This window comes from Schistocerca nitens, chromosome 3, assembly GCF_023898315.1.
Source record: "Schistocerca nitens isolate TAMUIC-IGC-003100 chromosome 3, iqSchNite1.1, whole genome shotgun sequence".
Classification (NCBI taxonomy): domain Eukaryota; kingdom Metazoa; phylum Arthropoda; class Insecta; order Orthoptera; family Acrididae; genus Schistocerca; species Schistocerca nitens.
Genome location: NC_064616.1, coordinates 159,291,696 through 159,316,626, shown reverse-complemented (window position 1 = coordinate 159,316,626; position 24,931 = coordinate 159,291,696). Strand labels below are relative to the sequence as shown.

The 24,931-nt window shown below is 45.2% G+C and overlaps 1 protein-coding gene across 1 annotated transcript in view; it reads left to right on the top strand.

Moving 5' to 3' along the window:
* The first annotated feature begins 5,539 nt into the window (after positions 1-5,539).
* Positions 5,540-24,931, top strand: part of LOC126249118 (WSC domain-containing protein 1-like) — a 155,653-nt gene continuing 136,261 nt past the window's right edge. Inside the window, exon 1 of the mRNA XM_049950769.1 lies at positions 5,540-5,771. Within this exon, the coding sequence (XP_049806726.1) occupies positions 5,540-5,771 (232 nt within the window). The remainder of the gene's footprint in view (positions 5,772-24,931) is intronic.

Genomic DNA, 24,931 nt, shown 5'->3' with positions numbered 1-24,931 from the left:
GATGATGCTGCGTTTTTAGGAACTTTTCCACATGATGATGTTTATGACTTTATTGTCAGATCACCTTCTCGCAAGTCACTGGGGTTGGATGCTCTAAGGGGTTTTGTGTGTTTTTAGCGCTTCCTTGGCACTAATTTTACATTTCTTTTGAACAGGGTGTTGAGAGCAGGTCTTGTGCCCGACTCGTTTAAGGGGGATAGGACGTCAAACGGGTCGTCTTGGAGCAGGAGAGACACCACAGGACATTTTAATTTCCACTGTCTATACTTTTACGAATAAATTCATAAAACTTTGTGAGCATGACCAGGAAGGATTCAGGATTCACAATCATAGCAGTAGAAGTTCAAAAAATAACAAAATAATTTTTTTTCAATGTGAAAGTTCATCATTTTTTGACTTCTATTGGCTGCGTTTGTTGCTGTAGGTACATGTTTCTTCATAAGTAAGAGAGATTCTTCGATGAATTTTGCACAGCATACAAACCATACTTACAGGTGTGTGAAACTCTAGAAATTATTTAATTTATGAAAAAATGAATGTGCTGTTACATTTTAAACTTCATATTTAGAAAAAACTCAAATTTTATAGTTAATTAACTCAATTTTTACCACAGTTTTGAATAGATTTGGAAAATTCTAGAGTTTCGTACACCTGTAAGTATGGTTTGTATGCTGTGCAAAATTCATCCAAGAATCTCCCTTACTTATGAAGAAAAGTGTACCTATAACAACAAATGCAGCCAAGGGTAAGTGAAACAAAGGTGAAATGAAAATGTAAAAAAATAAATTATTTTATTATATTTTTGAACTTCCACCACTATAAGTGTAAATCCGGAATCCTTTCTGGTCATTCTGACAAAGTTTTATGAATTTATTTTTAAAGGTATAGACTGTGGAAATTAAAAATTCCTGTGGTGTCTCTCCTGCTCCAAGTCGTCCCGTTTCACGTCCTACCCCCCTTAAAGTTTTCAAAATTAAGCTAATTCCAAAAAGTTTTGGTCAGGCAGCAAGTGATACATTTCGTTCTATTACATTATTAACCTCTGATTATAAGACAGTGGTAAGGGTGGTGAATAGCCTGCTGTCTGCGTTGCTGGGGGAAGTTGTTGCTGACTATCAGAGCAGTATTCCTGGTCGTACTACTCTGACTCTGATAGCGAATGTCATGATGTCATATCTGCGGCCGCTGTTACATCTGCTCCTGGTGCTACAGATTCTTCTTTTTTATTTTTTATTTTGGCAAGGTGTTCCACTAGGTCAGCCGGGGATTTCTGCTGCAGGTACTGAAAGGCGTTGAGTTGACAACTGATGCGCACAATATCTTGTATAATTTGTTGAGAGCTATCCAAGCTCCAGTTGCTGTCAATTGACGACGTACATACCCCTATTACCATCTGTAGGGTTTCCCTCGGAGAAGTCTGCTTTCATTGTCATTGTTTGTTCAATCACTTGAGCGCCTTCTTCGAAGAATCGTCACTCAGTTACAAGAATGGACACTCTTGGGCCAGACGATCTCGGTGCTCTCATACGCGGATGATGTGATGGTGTTTAATGGTGTTACTCCGTACTGCCGCTGAGATTCCATTGCTCAAGGCTACTTTGGATGTCTTTTACCTTGTATAGAATCAACGTAGGCAAATGTATATTAATCAGATTACGGGGTTTTCATAATGCTGTGACTTCGTGGGAGACGTTGGTCGATATATATAAATCTTTTGAAGTCATATTTGACCGTTCTTCACCCAAAATGGCTAGGCTTATTTAGAAATTCGTTACGGAGAAGACGCAAGGAGCAATCCTGGAACATGAAGGGCGTACCCTTAACAATCTTCAGGAAGATCGGTTTCTGGATACCTACGTCTTTTGCAAAGCATATTACTGCAAGATCTTTCCCCTTCCTGCGATGATGGCTAGGAAACTAAAACAACTGTCTAATCGTTTTTATGGAAGTATCTCATTTTTTGATTACGGTATGGGGTGGTTGCGGGTACACCTTCTCTTGGGGATTTGGGACTTTCCGATATTTGCTCGGCGCACCGTACTGACTGTCACTAATGCAATCCACCCATTCACGTTTCGATTATTTTACTGCCTGCCACCGGTCAGTCTTGATCCGTCTGTTGATGTTGGTCAAGTGAATTTCCAGTTAAAATATGTCCGTGAATTTTATATTGCAGTCAGTTGTTTGGGGGCTGATATTCAAGAAAGGGAGCGTATCACTACCACATTTTTGTTAATGCGCGAGGGATTGACAGTGCGGCGCCCGTTGTACGGGCATCACCACAAACTTCTTGGCACACTGTCTGGTTTTATCTTAGGCTTCCCGTTTTACCATTGGTGGTTGCGTCATCGTGGTATCACCTGGTACACAATCTGTAACCCATCAATGAGCGCCTATTTCGTGATGGACTTAGTGTTACGGATCGTTGTAGTCGCTGGCCTGAACTGGTCACAAAGCGAAGAGGCACTGGCTTAAACATCAATTAGCGTTTCTAGCTCAGTTCATTGAGACTGCCTTTTCGGCTGACATCCTGTTGCGTCCAGGCTCCTCCTGCTTTCCGAGAGCAAAGTGAAATTCCATTGCAGGGTTGTTAGGACACTGTGTTAATTACATTGTAGATGGATGGGGAGATAGGGACCGACTTGCCTTCCACCAATATATGGCCACTATATATCGGACGTGATTGCGCTTATCACGCTATTGCGGCTTATTTGCCAATATGCTGAACCTTGCATTTCGTCCTCGAGGTCCCTGTAGTATTCTCGTCATGGTGCCTTTTCAGGAATAATGATACGCAGTTTATTTTACTTTTACAGTCATTTTCGTCTCGTTTTTTTTAATTAATTAAAAGAAAGTAATGAAAAGAATTGCTGCAGGCATCGACTGGGAAGGAAAACTTCCATTCGGTTTCTTTTGTGTGTGTGTGTAGAAAGTTGTAAGGTTTACCAAAAAACTAAAAAGAAACTACGAGGGCTATGCAGAAAGTAAGGTCCGATCGATAGCGAAATGGAAACCACAGTGAAAATCCGATGAAGCTTAACATAGATGTGTTGGACACTGTCTCTAGTATGGCCATCGATCGCATCACGTCGCTCTTTTCAATTCTGAGCGCACAGTGAGCGCGTAAAGAAGCCTGGAAAACAGTGTGTCCCTATAGTCTGAATGCCTGTGAGAGATTTCGCCTGATTTCATGCAGGCCACACAACGTACCTTCCGTAAGTTCCGTCTTCATGCCAAACTTCGACCGCACACTGCAGGAGCAATGAGATGGCTTCTGCAGCGTTTTCGATGGGAGGTGTTTCGTCGCCCACCATACAGCCTGGACTTGGCTCCCTCAGAGGTCCCTCTCTGCTCACATGAACTAAAGGATATGAAGACCACATTTTGGCTCAGACAAGCTGCAGATCAAAGTAGCGAATTGGTAGCAACCACATTCGGCTGACTTCTATGACGAGGTTATTGGAAAGTTGGTGTAATGGTACGACAAATGTCTTAATCAGAGCGGCAGCTGTGTAGAAAAGTACAGGCTGCCGCACGAAATGTGTTACCAATTGTTTCTTTCACAATTTACGACGCACATTAGATATCCCGCTGGGATCTCTACAGCAGTACCAGCAGAGCTTGGAAAAACAAATGAGTTACGAAATGACGTGTAATTCACGATACTGCCGCTAGGAGACTAGTAAGCAGCAATGGCTGACAATGGAAGACTGGTGACACAGCAACTATCGGCAATTGTGTTACTTTCTCATGAAACAAAAAGCCTTGTTGTGACTCAGAGGCGTTTCCGACAACAGTTTAACACACGATGGGTCCCTTGCAAGAAGACCATCCACAGGTTGTACGATAAATTTGTACAGGAAGGAACAGTATTGGAAGCGAAGCGACCTCGGCCTAAGCCTGTTTGTTCGCCGGAAAATATTTAAGCGGTACGAGTTGCTGTACAGAGAAGTCCCGGGAAATCGTGTAGAAAGGCAGCAGTGCAAACTGGGAATATCCAGACGCTCCGTTCAATGCATTCTTAAAAGTAACCTCCATATGTACCCATACAATATGACCTGTGCACAGAAGCTCACTGAAGAACACAAGCAGCACAGACCACTGTTAGGTCAGTGGGCGGAGGATAGGGAATAAACTCTCAACAACGTTTGGTTTTCAGACGAGGCGCATTTTCATTGAGACGGTGTGGTTAACAAACAAAATGTACGCTTTTGGGTTAAAAAATGGCTCTGAGCACTATGGGACTTAACATCTATGGTCATCAGTCCCCTAGAACTTAGAACTACTTAAACCTAACAAACCTAAGGACATAACAAAACACCTAGTCATCACGAGGCAGAGAAAATCCCTGACCCCGCCGGGAATCGAACCCGGGAACCCGGGCGTGGGAAGCGAGAACGCCACCGCACGACCACGAGCTGCGGACACGCTTTTGGGTTACTGAAAACCCACAAGTGATTCATGAACGACAACATTATGCTCCGAGGATTACAGCGTGGGCAGCAATTTCCAGTCACGGACTTATTGGACCCTTTTTCTTTGAAGAAACTGTGAACAGCGAGAGTTATTTGTGCATGCTTCGCAATAGCTTCATTCCACAGCTTCTTGCTACTGCCTTGCCCTTCAACACGCAGTGGTTCATGCAAGATGTAGCAAGGCCACATACTGCAAACACTGCGTTGGAGATTTTACACGAGATTTCGACATGCGGATCATTTCACTCAGGTTTCCAGGTCGCTTCAATGACGGACAAAATTGGCCCCCCAATAGTCCAGACCTCAATCCAAGTGACTTTTTTCTTTGGGGGTACCTAAAGGAAAAAATTTTCCCAAAACGTCCACGTGATTTAATGGAGCTCAGAAGACTTATTCTTCAAGCTTGCAGTGAAATTACGGAAGACATGTGCCGTAGGGTAATCACTAACTTCATTGTTCGTTTGAAGGAAGTTAGGAAACGAAATGGTGTACATATTGAGCATGTGCTGAGTTAAAACAAATCTCCATGGACGGCTCTTCATTGTAGTATATGTTCCTTTCAGATCGTATTGACAATAAAGTTTATATTCAAAAACAAAATGGTAACACATTTTGTGCGCCACCCTGCATTTGGAAAGTGTAGCTAACTCTTGCAAATAAAACATTTTTTTACTTTCCCTGAGATTTCCATTTCGCGACTGATTGGACCTTACTTTCCGAACGGCCCTCGTAATATAAAAAAAAAATAAATAAATAAAAGGCCAGTCCCTTGTGAGGGACCAGTGACAGGCGGCAGCAGGCGGTGTGAGTGGGAGGGGGGGGGGGGGCAGGGGGGCATCATGGCCAGTCCTCGGGATTCGACCCCTGCCCACCTTGTCTCCGTACAACCTAACCTAACATAACCTCTAGCAGCCGTTCTCTCTCTTTCCTTTGCTTCAAACAATGTATGATCGTACAGCTGGCAGTTGAGAATGGCTTAATAGACCGAAATCGCAGTTGTGAACAAATACGATTAATAACAGCGCCCCAGGAAACACAACAGGACTGCTGAGAGAAAGAGACGGATGTTTGTGGCAGGGCCGGCGCTGGACCACGGCAGGCGCGCCTTCTCGCCGTGGCCTTTTTCGGCCGAGTGCGCGCGCTTCCAGGTGCACTTCGCGAGGCCTCGCTCGCTGCCCATGACTGCGCTCGTCTCCTTTCCCGGCAGCGGCAACACCTGGCTCCGCTACCTCATCGAGACCGCGTCCGGCGTCTTCACTGGCTCCGTCTACACTGACCGCCAGATCATTAGCAAAGGTAAGCACGTAAGTTAGCTGAAGAGAGTAAATAATACAGTGAAATCTCATAATTTCGTTCTAAATGGGGTGAGTCCTGCTCCTAACAAGGGAACCACCCCATCGCACCCCCCTCAGATTTAGTTATAAGTTGGCACAGTGGATAGGCCTTGAAAAAACTGAACACAGATCAATCGAGAAAACAGGAAGACGTTGTGTGGAACTATGAAAAAATAAGCAAAATATACAAACTAAGTAATCCATGCGCAAGGTAGGCAACATCAAGGATAGTCTGAGCTCAGGAACGCCGTGGTCCCGTGGTTAGCGGGAGCATCTGCGGAAAGAGAGGTTCTTGGTTCAAGACTTCCCTCGAGTGACAAGTTTAATTTTTTATTTTCAGACAATTATCAAAGTTCAGGCACTCACCCATAATCAACTTCTCTCTCCAAAATTCCAGGACATGTTCAGATTTGCTTGGACATATGTAGGATTTTACGGTCTGCATACGGAAAAATTTGAAAACGTTAAAAACGTATGTTTTGACAGAGCACAGGGAAAACTGGGCGACTGTGAAACTGTTGCATTCATTTGTTGCAGATTATGTGACAAACTCTTATGTTTTCATCACTTTTTTGGGAGTGATTATCACATCCACAAGAAAATCTAAATCGGGTCGACAACATTTTCCTGTCATGTGACGCACATGCCGTCACCAGTGTCGTATAGAATATATCACACGTGTTTTCCTGTGGAGGAATCGGTTGACCTATGACCTTGCGATCAAATGTTTTCGTTTCCCATTGGAGAGGCACGTCCTTTCGTCTACTAATCGCATGGTTTTGCGGTGCGGTCGCAAAACACAGAAATTAAACTTATTACAGTGAATAGAGACGTCAACGAACGGACAGATCACAACTTTGCAAAAATAAAGACTTGTACTAAGGACCTCTCGTTCCTCAGCTGCTCACGCTAAGCACGGTATCACGGCGGTCCTTAGCTCAGATTATCCTTGATGTTGCCTATCTTGCGCATGGACTGCTCAGTTTGTATATTTTTGCTTATTTTTTTCATAGTTCCACAAAACGTCTTCCTGTTTTCTCAATTGATCTGTGTTCAGTTTTTCAAGGCCTATCCACTGAGCCAACTGATAACTAAATCTGGTGGCGGGGGGGGCGATGGAGAGGTTCCCTTGTAAGTACTGGTGTTTCGACTATGGGAATGACTTATAAAACAGTCATCTGGAGCTATAACTAAGAATATGTAGTATCAGGTGATTCAAAAAGAAAGAACAAACTCCGGTTGTTTATTATAGACGAACTATAAAAGATAGAAAGACATTGCTCATGTCACTTGATAGAGGAAGGTTCAGAGTTTTGAAACAGCAGCGACATAGCAACATTGTTTGTTTGTAGCAACACGGCTACTACACGACAAGAAAAAAAAATCAATTCACTACCGTCATTCAGTGGTTCCTGCTCCATACAGCTATTGCCCATTAAAATGTCTAGCTCTGAAGATGATCATGTAATGATGGACATCGGCCACTTTGAATAAATCTACCTTGCCGACTGGACTGTTGTAATTATTTTCACAAGACAAATGATTTTGTGTGTTGGACAACAAGACCTTGCTCGTTCCTTTTCGCCTCCATGGTCACCAGACCTCACACCTTCCGATCATTGTTACTGTGGGTGAACATAAAAAACGGAGTTTTCGTCCCACCGATGGCAGCTACTCTTCAAGAGCTGCGAAATCGAATTGTTGAATCTATCGATTCAATAGACACGGAACTGTTGATTCGTGGGTGAAATGAAATGGACTACTGTTTCGATGTTTTTCCAGCAACGCGTGGTGCTCTTGTTGAGCGTATGGTGTAGTATCTGTGCAAACATAAAACACTGAAACTTCCTCAGTTCAGTAACATGAACCATGCGTTTCTATCTTTCATAGTTTCTCTGTAATAAACAACTGAAATCTATTCATTCTTTGTGAACCACCCTGTAGCTAAATACAAATTAGAGGAGCTCTTTAATAAACTTCGTTATATTCACCAAAATGGTGCTGTATTCCCTACTTTATTTGTCTAAAGAGATTTCAAGGACATGACCGTCGTCTGGCGATCTATACTTACCATGAATGTATATAAGAGAACAGAAAGCTTTATTTAACAGGTTGTTCTTGTCATAAATAGTCACAAAGATTTCCTTTTTCAGCGACGCTTAGCAGAGAAAATTCTTGCAGTCAAAATAAAATTTTAATTTTAAACAGGTAAAATGTTTGTCATGTCAATTTTAGAAATTGTCCGTATCGTAACAACACTACAGGGTGGTTATAGTTAACGTACAGTCTATCACGGAGGTCCAGTGTGGGTTGTCGTTATCGTATAGCAGTGAAATTTGGTAGATACGTTAATGGAGCTTTACGACGGAAAACTTTAAAGAATGTTGGCCACCAGACGCAAATCTGGCATTGTATACTGTCTGCATGACAGTATGACATCCACGCTGTCATTTGACAAGCCATAACGTCAGTGAACATAATAGCTGTCGAGAATACTGGTATCCGTACAATATCCAGACGGCGCAGTAACTGAAACCCCTTCATCCGCAGCAACGTTATGAATTTACTCTTCGGTTCCTGGTACTGGTCGACCTTGATGACATGTGGCGGAGCAATATTCTATGGAGTGACGAGTCATATTTTACACTACAGGGTGCAGTGAATACACAGAACTGTCGAATTTGGGGTACTGTTGAGCCGTGTGTTGTGCACAAACAGCCACTGCACTTGCCGTGTGTCACGGTGTGGTGTGGATACACAAACACCTTTATTCTAGATTTGTTCTTGTTTGAAGACAATACACCCAGAGAACTTGTCAAGCATACCATAATGTCTGCACGTTATCGGGACCTCCTCATGCAGTATGTGATTCCTCATTTGGAAGAGCGAAACTGTTTGGAAACCAATGTTTTGATACAAGATGGGGCAACACCACATGTCGCTCGCCCAGTGAAAGATTTTCTTAACGTAACATTCCACAAACGTCTTATCTCCAGAGGCTTTCCAAAAAATGGTTCAAATGGCTCTGAGCACTATGGGACTCAACTGCTGTGGTCATCAGTCCCCTAGGCCGTGCGGTTAAAGGCGCTTCAGTCTGGAACCGCGTGACCGCTACGGTCGCAGGTTCGAATCCTGCCTCGGGCATGGATGTGTATGATGTCCTTAGGTTAGTTAGGTTTAATTAGTTCTACGTTCTAGGCGACTGATGACCTCAGAAGTTGAGTCGCATAGTGCTCAGAGCCATTTTTCATCAGTCCCCTAGAACTTAGAACTACTTAAACCTAACCTAAGGACATCACACACAGCCATGCCCGAGGCAGGATTCGAACCTGCGACCGTAGCAGTCGCACGGTTCCGGACTGCGCGCCTAGAACCGCGAGACCACCGCGGCCGGCAGAGGCTTTCCAGATGCGTGGGCTGCATGATCATATATGAATCCATGTAACTTTTGACTATGGGGATATCTAAAAAAAAATTTTTAAATGGCTCTAAGCACTATGGGACTTAACATCTGAGGTCATTAGTCCCCTAGACTTAGAATTACTTAAATCTAAGTAACCTAAGCACATCACACACATCTATCCACGAGGCCAGATTTGAACCTGCGACCGTAGCTGTAGCGCGGTTCCGGATTGAAGCCCCTAGAACCGCTCGGCCACACTGGCCAGCAAAATTGTTTACCGGCGACACATTCGGTCTCTACCTAATCTGAAAGGCAGTACACAGAAACACGTTATTGAGATTGCATCGGAACTGCTGTGAACTCTGGTACCGCGCGCCGCAGAATTTGAATCCCCGCCAGACGTCATGGACGTCGAAGACCACTAGATGCCTCTGCACCATCGCGCCATAAGCTGTGGCGGAGGGTGCCTTCTGGCCTGCATTTAGAGTGAGGGCGCCACAGTGGAACACGTGGTGGCAGCGGCCAATAGCAGCGTCCCCTGTCGCTCAGCCTACGCCACTTCCATCGACCGTCTCCTGAAGGAGGGTGCCCCCCTATTCCATCAGCGGTACAAAGTCGACCCCTCCCATTCCCCTCCTCAATCCCTCCACTGCCAGAGGTGCCTGCGCTACAATGCACACCCAATATCTGAGTGCCGAGGACATCATCAGGTTTATAACCATCGTCCTCCAGAACGTCCACCCGTTCCAGCGCCCCCACACCCTCCAGCAGATATCCCTCGCCGCCTGGTCCGTCTTCCACCTGAACACCTATGCCACCTACTCCCATAACCAAGCCCACTTCACCTTCTCCCGTCTTGACACCCTTGTCTAAATTCCTGTCATGGCATGACAGCACCGTATCTTGTTCAATAACATCCGCTCCCTTCGAGCAAACAAGAACCTCCTCCTACACACACTCACAACCCACCGCGTGGATGCCTTCCTCCTCAACGAAACCTTTCTTCAGTCCCAACATACCATACACACCTCGCCCTACCTCATTCACCGCTTCGATAATCCCCTCCCGATAGTGCGTAGTGGGGTAGCCATTGGCCACCACCGCCTGATCCCTGTTTGGCTCCAACCCCTCCTTCCCGACCTCAATGAACACCTGATCCTCAGTCTCTTCTTCCCTGGCCTTACCGTCACCTGTGCCACTATCTATGTCCGCCCTAACGCCCCGATCCCTTTTGACTTCCTTTCCCACATCGACCACACCTTCTACTCCTACGTGATCGCCGCCGACCCCAAAATCCATAGTCGTTCCGCCACGCAGCTACGGCAGTGGCATCGGTTCCTCTCCTCCCTCCAAGGCAACCTCGTTCCCATTCCCCAGTACACCCGCCCTGAATCCAATACCATTCCAGATGTCGTCCTCTCCTCCCCCAACCTCCTTGGGCACATAGCGGTGGATGTCCTTGACCCTATTGGTAGTGACCATCTCCATGTCCTCCTCACTGTTTCAGACGGTCGTCGCCCCCATCCCGATCCTCACATCGACCCTCCCCCGAAATACGTCCATGATTATTCCCATGTCGACTCGAATGCCTACCGGGATACCCTCTTTACCCAGGTTGATAGTCACCCCCTCACCTACCACCACCCTGATGATGTTACCTATGCCGCCTCCTTTCTCCAGCAGACCTTGTCTGAGGCCATGGAGGCCCACCCACGTCCCTACTGTCGCCATCCACCTGCAGCGTCCTTCCTAATTTACCCCCACATACTGTCCTCCTCCTCCATGAATCCTGCCATCTCTACTGTGCCTTCCTTCGCACGCATGACCTGGACCCACTGCGACGCCACCGACAACTACAAAGACACATCAGAAACTTGCTCACGGCTAAGAAACGCCGGGACTGGCGACAGACATGCATCTGTCTTAATGCTACACTTCCTATCAACTCGTCCAAGTACTGGTCTGTCTTCCGCTGCCTTATCCGATCTAAATCCCCCCCCCACTACCCTCTCCTCCATGATGACTAACCATTCCCTGACAACCTTAGTAAGGCCAATCACTTTGCCTCCTATCTTTCTGATATCTTTACCCTCCCTGACGATCCCCAGTTCGATTACTCCCTCTTCCTGGATGTCCACGATCGAACTGACACCTCTGTCCCTCCACTCGCTCCTGGCTTCCAGTACTTGGACAACATTACACACAATGAACTCAATGCCTCCATCACCACTCTCGATATCATCCTTACACTCTGCACGAAACACAACACCGCTCCAGTCACGATCATGTTACCTATTGCCACCTCTGTGAAGCTCCCGCCTCCCTCCTCTCCACCCTGGTCAGGCTCTATAATGTAGTCTTGTCCACCGGCTACTACCCTGACCTGTGGAAAACCTCCCATATCCTGATGTTCCTCAAATCCGAAAAACCGCCATCCGCTGTCTCCTCCTACCGTCCCATCAGCCTTATCTCGGTCTTACCTGACGCATCCACCAGCATCTCCGACAGCACTGCCTGCTTCCCGCTACCCGGTGTGGCTTTCGACCATCCTTTTCTACTGATGACCTTCTCCTTCACCTTACTCATCTCATCTCGGAACAGCTCAACTCCCATCGGTCCGCCATCTTCCTCTCCCTCGACCTTGAGCGTGCTTACGACCGTGTATGGCATTCCGGTCTCCTCTTCAAGCCCCAAACCTTCGCCCTTCCTATCAATTATGTGCATCTGATCGGGTCCTTTCTTTCCCAACGTCCTTCCTATGTCATCATCCATAACACAGATCCCTACACCTTCTACCCCTCCATTGGCGTGCCCCAAGGTTCTGTCCTCTCCCCTCTTCTCTACCTTCAGTACATGGCAGATATGCCGCTGCCTACACCCCCCTTCCACCTTCTCCAGTATGCCGATGACACCGCCTTCCTCGCCCTCGCCCCCACCCTGAAGCGCTCCCAACGCCTTCTCCAATCCCATCTTGACCAGTTCATCATTTGGTGCAAACAGTGGTTGTTCAAGGCCAATCGTTCTAAGACCCAGACGATCATTGTAGGCAAAACCACCACTTCCTTCCGTATCCTTCATTTCTATATCATCATTTATAGCCATCCTATCCTACTCACCCCCACCCTCAAGTACCTTGGCGTCACCCTTGATCGTCGCCTCTCCTAGACCCCCCATCTCCGGACAATACAAGCCAAGGCATGCTCCCGACTCCATCTCCTCAAGCTCCTTTCTGGCCGCACATGGGGTCTGGACCCCTCCATCACCCTCCATACCTATAAAACCCTCATCCACCCTATCCTCCGCTATGCCCACCCTCCCTGGATCTCTGCCCCTCCTGCCTTTTACAAATCCCTTCAAATCCTAGAACGCCGTGCTCTCTGCCTCACCTATCACATCTGTCTACCCTCCCCAGGCGGATCCTGTACGACCTTATTCCATTCCCACACCTCCTCCTTTTCCTCGAATGGATATGGATACTCTACACCTCCCATAAACTTGAACCCCTCCACCTGTTGCTCTCTCCCATCCTCTCCCACCCCTGTCTGCTGCTGCGCCTGCATTCCCACATCCCACCTGCTCTCCATATCTCCACTCTCCATATCCTCGCCCAAGGTGCCTTCCACCAACTCCCCCTCCCTGATGATGCGCTCAGCCCCTCCATCTACCCCTCCTACCAACTTGGATCCTCCTCTTCCACAGCCTGTGTTTTTTCCTTAGGGCACCCTCTCTCCCTTCTCTTCCTCCTCCCCTCCCCCCGGCTTTCCCTACCCCCCCATGCCTTCTTTCCTCAGCCCCATCTCCTCTGCCACTGGCATCTACACGCTCCCCTCTCCCTACTCCCCCACCTTTCCCCTTTTGGCAGGTCCCTGGACTCGCACACGTTACATGAACATTCACACGCTGGAGATCATCACCATCAGTTGTGTGTGTCTGCCGTCGTGTTAGTGCTTCAGTGTTTTCACTGAACCATGCTCCATCGTTCACGTGTGTTCTCTCAGTCGTCAGTGTTTGTGTACAGTGCTGACCCTTTTTTTTATCGTTTACTCCACCTGTAAATGGCCCCGTGTTTTTTTTAATTAATGTGTCTACTGTTTTTTTTTCTCCACCATTCTGTTATGTTTGTCTGTGTCTTCATTGTTTCTCTTTGTACTGACTGTGGCTGAAGAGTGGCATAATATTACCGTTGCCAGCCCACCTTTTGTATAAGGTGTTAAAATCACAATAAAGGAAAGAAAAAGCTCAGCCTCCTCCTATTCCTCGAACTTCTCCACATACTCTACACCTCCTGCCGCCTTGATCCCCCTCACCCCCTGGTTGCTCCTCTCCTCTCCCATCCCCACCCCATGCCATGCCGACACTGTTGTGTCCCCCCTACCCTCCATCTCTACACCCTTCATCTCCTTTCCCAAGGTGGCTTCCATCAACTCACCCTCCCAGATGATGCCCTCTCTCTCTCCATTTATCCCTCCTATCAACTCTGATCCTCACCCCCCCTCCTTTCCTCTGTGCTTTCCCTGGGCTCCCTCTTCCGACCTCCCCTTCCATCCTGTTTTCTCCCCACATACCCTCTCCCTACCTCCCTTCTCTCCCCCCCTCCCCGAGTCCTTCTGCATTCCCATCCTCCGCCTTTCCCCACTCCCTGTCTCATCTGCCCCGCATCCCCCCCCTCTCTTATGGGTCCTCGTCCTCCATCGGCTCGTTTTCCCCCTTCTCATCCTTCGTTTTTCCTCTCCTTCCCCCCTTTTTTATTTTCACATCATCTGTCCAGGTTCCCCCCACCTGCCCTCGGCTGTGGTATGTCATATTTGCCAACTTTTTAGTGCAGTGTTCAAGTGTTTATTGTTTATTATCTTCATATTTTTAAAACAAATTCTGTAGGCTGAAGAGCGGCATACTAAGCTGCTGCCAGCTCGCCCCCTTTGGGGGGAATCGAAACTCAATAAAGGAAAAAAAAAAAATTCAGCCTGCGAGTCTAACCTTGCATACGTCTCAGGACATATCGCCTCGCCTTATACAGCGCATTTACTTTCGTGTTTTGTTCACGAGTGGACGTGGTTCTCTAGTTAGGCTTTCTTGACTCTGTTGTTTCGTACTTGTTATCGTAAGGTCCTTCGTTGGTCGTGTCCATCCTCTCCTGTTGTGTTGTTGTTCGCGGGCCGCTCCGCGGGTCCCACCGCGTTTTCCGTCACTTCAACCCCACGACTGGTCTGGTCGCCGTTACAACATGAACAACTGTTGATCACGTCGTTTTACGGATACTCCATCCCGTAGACATCTTCAGTGATAACTTGGTTCACCTTTATTGCTCACAACCCGTTCCTAATCCACTACACATGAAAAAATTTCTAATCGTCTTTCTTGCATTCACAGCACCGGATGTGCACCTGGTGGCCGAAATTATGACTAATTGTTCCTGCATAAATCGGTACTCCATTAACACATTAGCATATCTACCACGTTTCGCTGCCATACAATGATTACACCCCATACTGGTCCTGCGTGAGTAGCCGCATTTCAGCTATAACCACCCTGTATATGGGTTCAGCAATACTACCGTCAAATGGTAATTCACAATAACCACTTGGAACTGTCCTACGGCGATAGTGACTGCGATACCGTAACTGTAGGGTAGCACAGACACTGGACTCGGCACCTTCTAAACCCAAAGTGTGGTACAGATACACCGATGATACCTTCCTTGTGTGGAGTCATGGTAAGGAACAGTTCGGTGACTTCCTAAGGCACTTGAACAGCCTCCATGCTGACACAAAATTTACCATGGAAGTAGAAAAGGACAAACAACTACCATTTCTACATGCCCTGGTCACAAGGGATCGAAAACCGACGCACACAGACCAATACCTACATAAACTGTCAAATTACCACCCAAGCAAAAAATGAGGCATGACTAATACGCTCACAACGCGAGCAAGACTAATATGTGAACCGCAGCACCTCAGACGCGAAATGCAACATCTGGAAAGTGTTCTGAGAAGCAATGGGTTCTCCACAAGTTATATTAGAGGTATAATAGTCAAACACCTGGCGAAGTGAGACATCGGAAAAAGAAGTGTCGGGTACAGCCTTTCTGCCGTACATTTCCAGAGTAACGTACAGACTCCGCCGTATGTTGCACAAACACGGCATAAAAACTACTTACAAACCGAAAAAGAAGATAAAAAAGTGTCTCAGATCGGGAAAGGAGAAAAGAGATCCACTTGCAATGCCAGGAATATACGCATGCCGTGCACATGCGGAAACGTTCATGTTGGAATGATTGAACGCTCAACCAACCAACCAACCAACACCAGGATAACAGAACATAAGCAACATTGGAGGTTGGGGCAGGTGGATAAATGGGCCGTGGCAAAGCACACGCTGTGTGAGGGCGACTACATAGTAAAATTCGCCGACACTGACATTCTGAATCTAGAGAAGAGCTATAACACCCGCTTGTTCAGAGCAGCTATAGAGAATAGCTTAAAGAAAGAAGAAAGCCTCAAGGTCAACCGATCCGGGATTCCCGTGTTGCAGCGAACGACCTTTGCAGGTAGCAAGTGGAGAACAGCACCGGAAATGACGGCGGGGAAGCAGTGGAGGATGAAGCTCTGACAATGCCAGCCACTCGTGATGGCGAAACGTCAGAAAAATCATCAGACAGATGTTGGCCGAAGAAAACGAAACAGAAGCTCGCGTTAGTGCTACAATGGTGAACACGATTTCCAATTCTTCTTTGATGTTGCAGTAGAAAATGAGACGTTTATAGGAAATAATTCGTGTGTACCAAACAATATACTGCCATAGTCTGACATTTTCTGCGAGTGAAATGACAAAGTTTTACAATATTAGAGTGAGATTTTTGTATTTTCACCTTCAAGGATCTCGTCTCATAAGTTTCGCGGCAAAAATAAAACTTAGTAAGAATTTATGACAAAGACAATATGTTTGGTAAAATCGTTCGTTTATATTTAAATTGATGTTTTCATGTATGTGTAGGTCACCTTAAGATGCTCGTGTGACTGAAACTGGTATCGGCAGAAGCATTAGGCAATCAGCAGCCTTCAGATTTAACCGGGCTAAGTGAAGTTTCCCAAACACATTGAAAGTGTGGAACACTGGGTCACGCAAAATAGTTGAACTCTGTGTCCCGCTAACCTCTGAGTTGTCGGGGATGGACTTCTAAAACAAGCCAGTTTGAACTGCATTGTACACTTTTATCAGACAGAAATCTCCTTTTCTAAACATGTTTTAATTTTTGAGGGAAAGGTTCAACACATTCGACGCCTACACTTGAACACTGAACAACTATTGAGTTTGTTTGCAATTTACCTGTAAGTCTTTCCGCTGCAGACTACAGTTCGACTCCTAAAGACCGTTGTTGGTTGTACCAGATCTACACAGCACCAACAGTGCTTCGTTAAAGAGCCCTTACTCAAGTAACTTATCACCATCTCTTTCATGATATCTTCTACTATTTTTGAGAATGAAGTCAAAAGCGAACCTGGCCTGCAATTTTCAATGTTTCTCGCGTTACTTTTCTTTAGTAAGGGGACCACTCATGCATGTTGTACATACTCTGAAAAACAACTCAACTAAAGGAGTAAATTATTGTTGTTGTTAATGGGGCTTGTATGCTATATATGCACGCCTTCAGTTCAGAGACAGGAATCTCATCTATGCCTGCTGACATCTAATTTTTTAATTGTTGTAGTGTCTTCCTAACCTGAAGGTCTGTTGTGGGAAACAATGTCATTGTGCTTGCAGTGTGAGTCACTGTGGATACTACATGCGTCTTATGAAGAATTTGTTGCAGCTTCCACGTAACACCAGAGAAATAACCATTTACACAATCTACTAACTGCCGAGGTCACTCTATTATTCTGCCCGTTCTTTGATGTGTATGTTATTACACTTCTGTCTCTTCCAGTTTCTCGTTTTATAACATCCCACCCAACTTTGCTATTTTTGTGTTATATATTATTTTTACGTCGAATAGTTTTTTGCTACAAGCCGTACCCCCTGCATACTCTTTATGCCTGTGGAGTACGCAAGGAACTGTGGATCAGTGCAGCGCTTTTCCTAAAAACTGAGAAACTTAAGAACCTGTGAGGAATTTCTAATACTCGCAGTCATCCACCTATTTTGCTTATTTGCTGCAGTATAAATGGCTACATTTAGAATTAAATGAAAAATGAAAAATTAATTGAAACGCTGTACGAAATTTAGAGAAATTAGCATCTACACTTCTTTCGGTACACAGTTCTTCCCAGTTTGATTTGCCAATGACCTCGATAAAGCACGTATCTCATGTATGTTTTGCAGCTTTCACTGAGCCTGTCTTTTTATCTGACAGTAATGATCCGAAATTACAAGATCACCTATAATTACTTTACAATATTTACTGTCTGTATCCGTAAGCACATGGTCTATTGACACTCATCTTTTTGAAACCCTCGTACCAGCGTTTACCATTCGTGCCACGCCAGAGGTGCTCCAAATGTTTTCGAAGTTATTACAGTTACCTCAAGTTGCACCGCTTCAAATCACCATCAAAGTGAAATGCTGGAACGTGTTCCTTAAGTTTTGGAACAGCTGAAAATCGGATGAGACCAAGTCGGGGCTAAATGAAGGATGATCGATGTAAATGAACCCAAGGCGTCGGATTGATTGTTGCATATGTCACAGCGCTCGTGCAGGGTCCAGCATATTCATGCTGAAGGAAAAGATGCTCCATGTATGGACGAGTACTTCGAATTCGAAACTCGATTACAGCCCCGCTATTTCTCACGCACCTACATACACTGCTGGCCACCGTAAATGCAACACCAAGAAAGACAAGAGGTAACACAACAAAATTTATTTTGTAGATAACATGTTGACCAAGTATCAAATGATTACGTTTACAGACGTCTGTGACATGTGGTTCCTGCCAGAATCAGTAGCCAGAGTAGCCGCCATTGTTGAAGATCACCGCTGCCACACGTCTCGGCATTGAGTCAAAGAGACGTTGGATGTGTTCCTGGGGTACAGCAGCCCAAGCAGCTTCCACACGTTGCCAAAGATCATCTGGTGTGGCAGCTGGGGATGTAATCTGGGTCACTCGTTGAGCAACCATGCACCACATGTTTTCTATCGGCGAAAGATCCGGAGAGCGAGCCGGCCAGGGAAGCAATTCAATCTGGTTATTGACGAAGAACCTTTGGACAATGCGTGCCACGTGTAGTCGCGCATTATCCTGTTGAAATATGGCTGTGGCCGAGCCCTGAAGGTACGGAAGGACAACTGGCTCCAGCACCTCGGATATGTAGCGCCGGCTATTTAAAGTACCGGCAATGCGTACTAGAGGCGTGCGAGAGTAATATCCAATACCACCCCATACCATAACACCCGGTGCAAGACCAGTGTGGCGGTGCATAATGCAGCTATCCAGCATCCTCTCTCCACGGTGTCTCCACACTCGAATTCGACCATCGTGGTGCTGCAGACAGAAGCCTGCCTCGTCAGTAAAGACAACGTCATTCCATTCTGCCGTCCACATCCGTCTGTCATCACACCATTGGCGACGGAGACGTCTGTGGTTCCGCGTCAATGGTAGACGAAGCAATGGACGTCTTGCGGACAGACCACTCTGCTGTAAATGGCGTCGAATGGTACGCGCAGACACTGGATGATGCGTTACAGACGCAATGTGCTGTGCTATGGTTCGGGATGTCACTAAGCGATCCGTCACTGCCATGCGCACAATTTGCCTATCAGCACGTACAGTGGTGCACCGAGGTGAATGCGATCGACCACGTCGGTCCGTCGTACCCTCCTGCATCCAACGGTCACATATCCGCATTACAGTTGTTTGGTTTCGTCCAACACGACTAGCGATTTCTCTGTATGATAATCCACAATCTCGGTAAGCCACTATCCTTCCTCTGTCGAACTCGGATACTTGATCAAAAGATGTTCGCTGTTGTCTACGAGGCATAACTGATCGTCTTGTGAAACAACCACAAGGTACACACACGTGCCGAACGTACACTCGTCGAAATCGCCAAGCCTTAAATGGCGCTATGAAGTGGCGCCACAGGCGCGCGTGATGTGCGTTTGCGCTGAAATTCTAATCAGTTGCATATCTCATCGCTTGAAACTCATGGTGTAAATTTCACTTGATTTGGATGCTTCCTTCAGGGTGTTGCATTTACGGTGGCCAGCAGTGTAGTTACGTTTCACACTTCCATGTTACACGCTATAATACGGCCCTTCCAGGGGCAGAGGGCAGCAGATAAACAGACATGAAAAATAAGATGTAGAATATTAAAAATATTTGTTTGATTTTGAAAAACTTTAAGAGTTTTCATATAAAAAATTCGGATGAATTACTTTTCAGTAGGCCTTCGTGTTAACCTTATGGGTACCAACTCTAAAGGAACAGTGCGCTGCAGGATGTACGTTGTTTGCAAGGTCAGTGTCATCGCTTGTCGTTAGGAGCCGGTGCTGGCCCGGTGACCTAGGGTTGAAACACAAGTATCACAGTGCTTTTAAAGTTGCAGACAGTACACATGGCATGAACAATGTGAACAGAGCTTTATTCGCAAAGCTGTTTTATCAAAACAGCAGTAAAACTGTTGCTCTTCGAGAGTATCAATGCGTTAAAGATATATGGAGAAATCCTCTTTCAGCACTCGGGTTGAAGAACATGATTCAGAAGTTTGAATTAAGTGACGATTTTGGAACTGCTTCTGGAAGAGGTCGACGGTCAGTTGCGGAACAAACTGTTAATGAAGTTACTGTTACCGTGGCTGAGAATTCTGGACTAAATGTGCGATATTCAAGCAGTTCAAGAGTTGCCCCACAACAGCTAAACATTCGATGGTCCATTTTTCGAAATGTGGTGCGAACATCCATGAAATGGTAACTCTAGCTGGGTTAAATGAGGTCGTAGATGCAGATTGTCCTCACACTTAGCAACGTTTGTAACCTGGAATATAAAAATGATACGCATTTAACAAATGTTATTCATTCATGTGGAAATTAAAATGTGTTTCTTTCAATGGTTTATTCGTTGTTTCTCTTTGTCTTGTGCTTTTGGATGTTTCCACAAAGTTTCATTGTTATAAGAGCACTCGTTTTTAATGGAGTCTTCTCAAGTAACCAAAGCTTAATTGTAATCACACTGTATATGGACGTGCAGTACCATAAATAATACGTATTTTCTGAATTTTCGCTATACTTTGTCTAGAAATAACACCTTCTACTAGATCTTGGTAGGCCATATCTGTGTAAACTAATTTTTCCTCATTTGTTGTACTTCGATTGGCAACCACTGCAGCAACAGTTATTCATAATTGCTGTTACCAATAAACAAACGTCTAGAAACAGGTCAACTACGTACAATAGCGAAGATCTGGTAGTACAGCAAACTGTAAAGAAACAGTGTTGCACTGAAGTCACTTGAGAAATCCGGTCTGATCTTGGAGATATGCGTAGTACGGAATGCTCTCACCAGATTATCGGGCTCTATCTACCGTTTAAACGTCTGGTATGTCCAAAGTGCATCAGGTACACAAACAACATTCAGATTTACAGAATTGTTAACAGATTACCTGCAAGAAAAGCGCCGGCCGCGGTGGCCGAGCCGTTCTAGGCTCCTCAGTCCGGAACCGCACGACTGCAACGGTCGCAGGTTCGACTCCTGCCTCGGGCATGGATGTGTGTGATGTTCTTAGGTTAGTTAGGTTTAAGTAGTTCTAAGTTCTAGGGGACTGATGACCTCAGTTGTTAAGTCCCATAGTGCACAGAGCCATTTGAACCATTTTTGAGCAAGAAAAGCAGAAACACATGCACAGAAATAAACAAATGCATTATTTTTTTATTTTCCGGAAAAACAGGCATTACGACAATTTCCCCATAAGTCTCAGGATCACTAGGCCTTGTTTGTAAATTAACAGTTCTAAAATACACTTCAATGTTCCTGGGTATCACCTTCCACCTCTTTTTATTTCTTTCATTGCTCACTTTTTCAGGAGTATCCATCCTATATCTATAGGCCTTCGGACACAGTGGCATTGCCATTGGTAAATTCCGCCAGTGGAAAACATCGTTCGAAGACGGACGATCTTTTCAAATCAGTATACCATTGCATGCGCAGTCACAATGCAGCAAAGCTCATCGCCAGGACGTACAGATTTCGCACGACAGTCGGTGAAATTCAGATCACTTTGTTTTCTTCGGTCAAATGGGTAAACTTTCTCACGAAGGAACTATGGGCTGTGAGAAACTGAGAAGTTTAGTCCAAGAAAGAAGGAGTTTGTGGTATGGTGAGAAGAAATAATACCATAATATGAATGTATCCTGCTATCTATGGACCGAAATAGAAATTTTATTAGAAACCACATTTAAGCAGAAACTTTAGCAGATATTTAAGACGTATATCATAACCTCAAAAAACAATTAGTACAAGTGAGAAAGGTGGTGTATTTTATCCTTCAAGTTACTGTAGCTGATCTTTGTGTTGCGATAGGTGGTCATTACTTGCCTGTGAAATATTAGCATTGCCTACTGGTGTTTATATGCAAGCAGTTTGGGTGGGTCTGTTATTTGAGGTGATTTGCAAATGTGTATGTGTTTTCACTTTTCAGAGCTATATGTGCTCAGAGTAGCTGATTCTAAAATTTATGTTTTTCTATCACACGTATAGTGAATTAATCGTAGGAAGTTAAATGATATATGTATGTTTCGCTGAATTAAGTTATTGTTGTAAGTGTATCTGGAATAGTTCGATTCATTTCGACGCTGTAATAAAAAGTTTCTCTCTTTCACTTAGATAATCGTAAAACGTTTGGGGTAGTTCCAATAAGCGAGGAAAGAGTATACAATACCCACTACGTACTTTCCGAGACAGATATAGGCCATTCACATTCATTCAGCGCCATTTTAGTAGCAAAAGCCGCAATGCTGCACTCATCTCCTAGCACTGGTGTCCATCCAACAAACGTAGGCTGAAATAGATCCTAATCTTCTTGACAGAATAGATTTTATCCTAACCGAAACTGACCTAACCTAACCTCCTCCATCTCGCCAATACTGAGGAAGGATCTGTGTACAGTCTGTCGGCCCATGTTATCGGGCGACCTTTGGCGACCGCGTCTGGTGACAATTGTCGGTGGCACTGTGAACGCAGCCTTAGGCAGTGAATCTCTGCCTGCTCAGCGTCTTTGTGTCGTGTGTTTCCTTCCGCGAATTACTACCAGTTGGGAAAGATCTATGCAGTCTTCTCCGACGTCTATGGTACAAAAGTTTCGACAGATCAACCGTGAATAAAATCAGACAGAGCACTGTGCCCCTTCGTGTGTGGCACACTCATGTTATTTCGCCAATGGTGGATGCTTATGCTGTTTGTTAAAACTTCTTACTTCCACTACTATGGTATTATACTCTGTCGCGCGAAAACCACAGGCTGTGTCTAGAGGCTGCGTTCTCGCTTCCCACGCCCGGGTTCCCGGGTTCGATTCCCGGCGGGGTCAGGGATTTTCTCTGCCTCGTGATGGCTATGTGTTGTGTGCTGTCCTTAGGTTAGTTAGGTTTCAGTAGTTCTAAGTTCTAGGGGACTGATGACCATAGATGTTAAGTCCCATAGTCCTCAGAGCCATTTGAACCAATCTAGAGGCTGCAATTCCACCCGACAGCGTCTTGTGTCTTTATATGTTGTAAGGGGATAAGGGTTGTGGAAGGTGACATTTGGTTCGAAAAAGTTATGGAGATGGAAAAGTACTAAGGAAGAATCTGTCGAAGAAGATTTTATGGCTGCGTTGTGGAAGACAGCTGACCTGATGTGTACCAACACTGGTAGCAGATTGAAGAAAATCGAATATTCCTGGGTCCAGCAACTCGTGGGATTCGGTAGGTAAAGATAAGGCAACAGTGTCCGACGGTGATTTTAGAATAACCTTGTGAGACTGTGATGAGGACTGATTTATGGATGGATGCTCACATAACATACCAGTCATCTAAGTTTACTTCAGCAAAACGACTGTTTTCGCTTTCAGTCTGATGCTACCTGTAGCTCGACATACGCGAGCAGCCCGTAGTGGCTTGCATGCCACGCATTCTACTTTAAAAACTATGACTAAAGCTTTATCGTTTGATATTTATTTTATACACTGAGATGTAAGTACTGTTTCTTTTTGTACTGTTAATCAGTTTTCAGTCTTCAAACTGTACTTGTAAGCTTTTACATAAACAAAAAGTTACCATGTATGCTGCTGTCAAATGAAGCTTTGCCTGTTAGTTCATGTACTAAAGAATGTTCATCTTAACATTCATCTGTCTATATTTTACATGTTAAGTACCCTATTTATATTTACGGCTACTAGATGGCACTCCTGGTGTAATGTTCACCTGCCCGCAGTTATGAGGCGCCTCAGTCTGTTGCGTCCTGTGGCTTTTTATGCATGAGCATCCCATTGTGGCTCGCCTTCCATGTATTCCTTTTTAAATTTGTGTGACTAATGCCTTATCGCTTGATATTTATCTTATACGTGACATGTAAGTACTATTTCTTTCTTGTACTGTTAGTCAGTACTTACACTTTTATATAAAGAATCTTCCTATTATTTTGTACTTACGGCTCAAATGGCTCTGAGCACTATGGGACTCAACTGCTGAGGTCATAAGTCCCCTAGAACTTAGAACTACTTAAACCTAACTAACCTAAGGACAACACACACATCCATGCCCGAGGCAGGATTCGAACCTGCGACCGTAGCGGTCGTGCGGTTCCAGACTGTAGCGCCAGAACCGCTCGTCCACCAGCGGCCGGCTTGTACTTATATTACAGGCCAGTCTGAATATTCAATTTCTGATGAAGACATTCATAGAAATGTCGAAACCAGGTCAAAAGACTTAAATTTTGTGACCGAGGGCTGGAATTGTTTTAACTTTGTTTCCTGAACGTTAGTCTATTGCAGAATAATAAATCCTATTTTATAATCGTGAATGTTTATTCCGTCTGTAGGATCAACATGGTTTTCACACAAATGCATCATTTGATACATTGCTTGCTCTGTTCGTTCTTCGCATTCCGGAGGCAGCAGAATGGGTAGCTCACATTTCTCCCGTGTTTCGTGACTTATAGAAAGTTTACGATGTAATTCAGCACTTATGCGTCATCGAGTAATAAATTAGATATACGCACACGGAGATAACGAAGATATGGATACCAGAAATGTGGACCTGCCTGCAACCACAACTCAGTTAGTGTGGAGGTGGAAACAGCCTCCGGCGTTCCGTTATGTATACTACTGGCCAGCGCTAGAAAGCGTAGAAAGTTACAAAATACTCGTATTACTTAACATGTATGTACATATAGTCGAAGTAATGGACGACTGAACATGAAGAGCTTATTTTGGAGTATAAAAGGTGCAAAATAAATTTTGTACACAGAACTGCCACCTCTGGCAGTAAAAATGGCAGTAGGCCAGTTGGTCATCTGGGTGAAACATTTTGCTACATTTACTCACGCCGCTTAGCGGCAGAGTTCATCAGTCGTAATGTTTGGCGAGTGATAGCGTACCAGGGTCTCGGCAACACAGCTTCAATTAACATGTTTACCAGGGCAACAGTTGAAAACTCTCTGGGTAAAGGTCAGTAGGTCAGTCAGGACAGCACACGAAACATGCTGTCGACCGTCCCCCCCCCCCCCCCCCTACCGCGTTCCCAACTCGAGATCA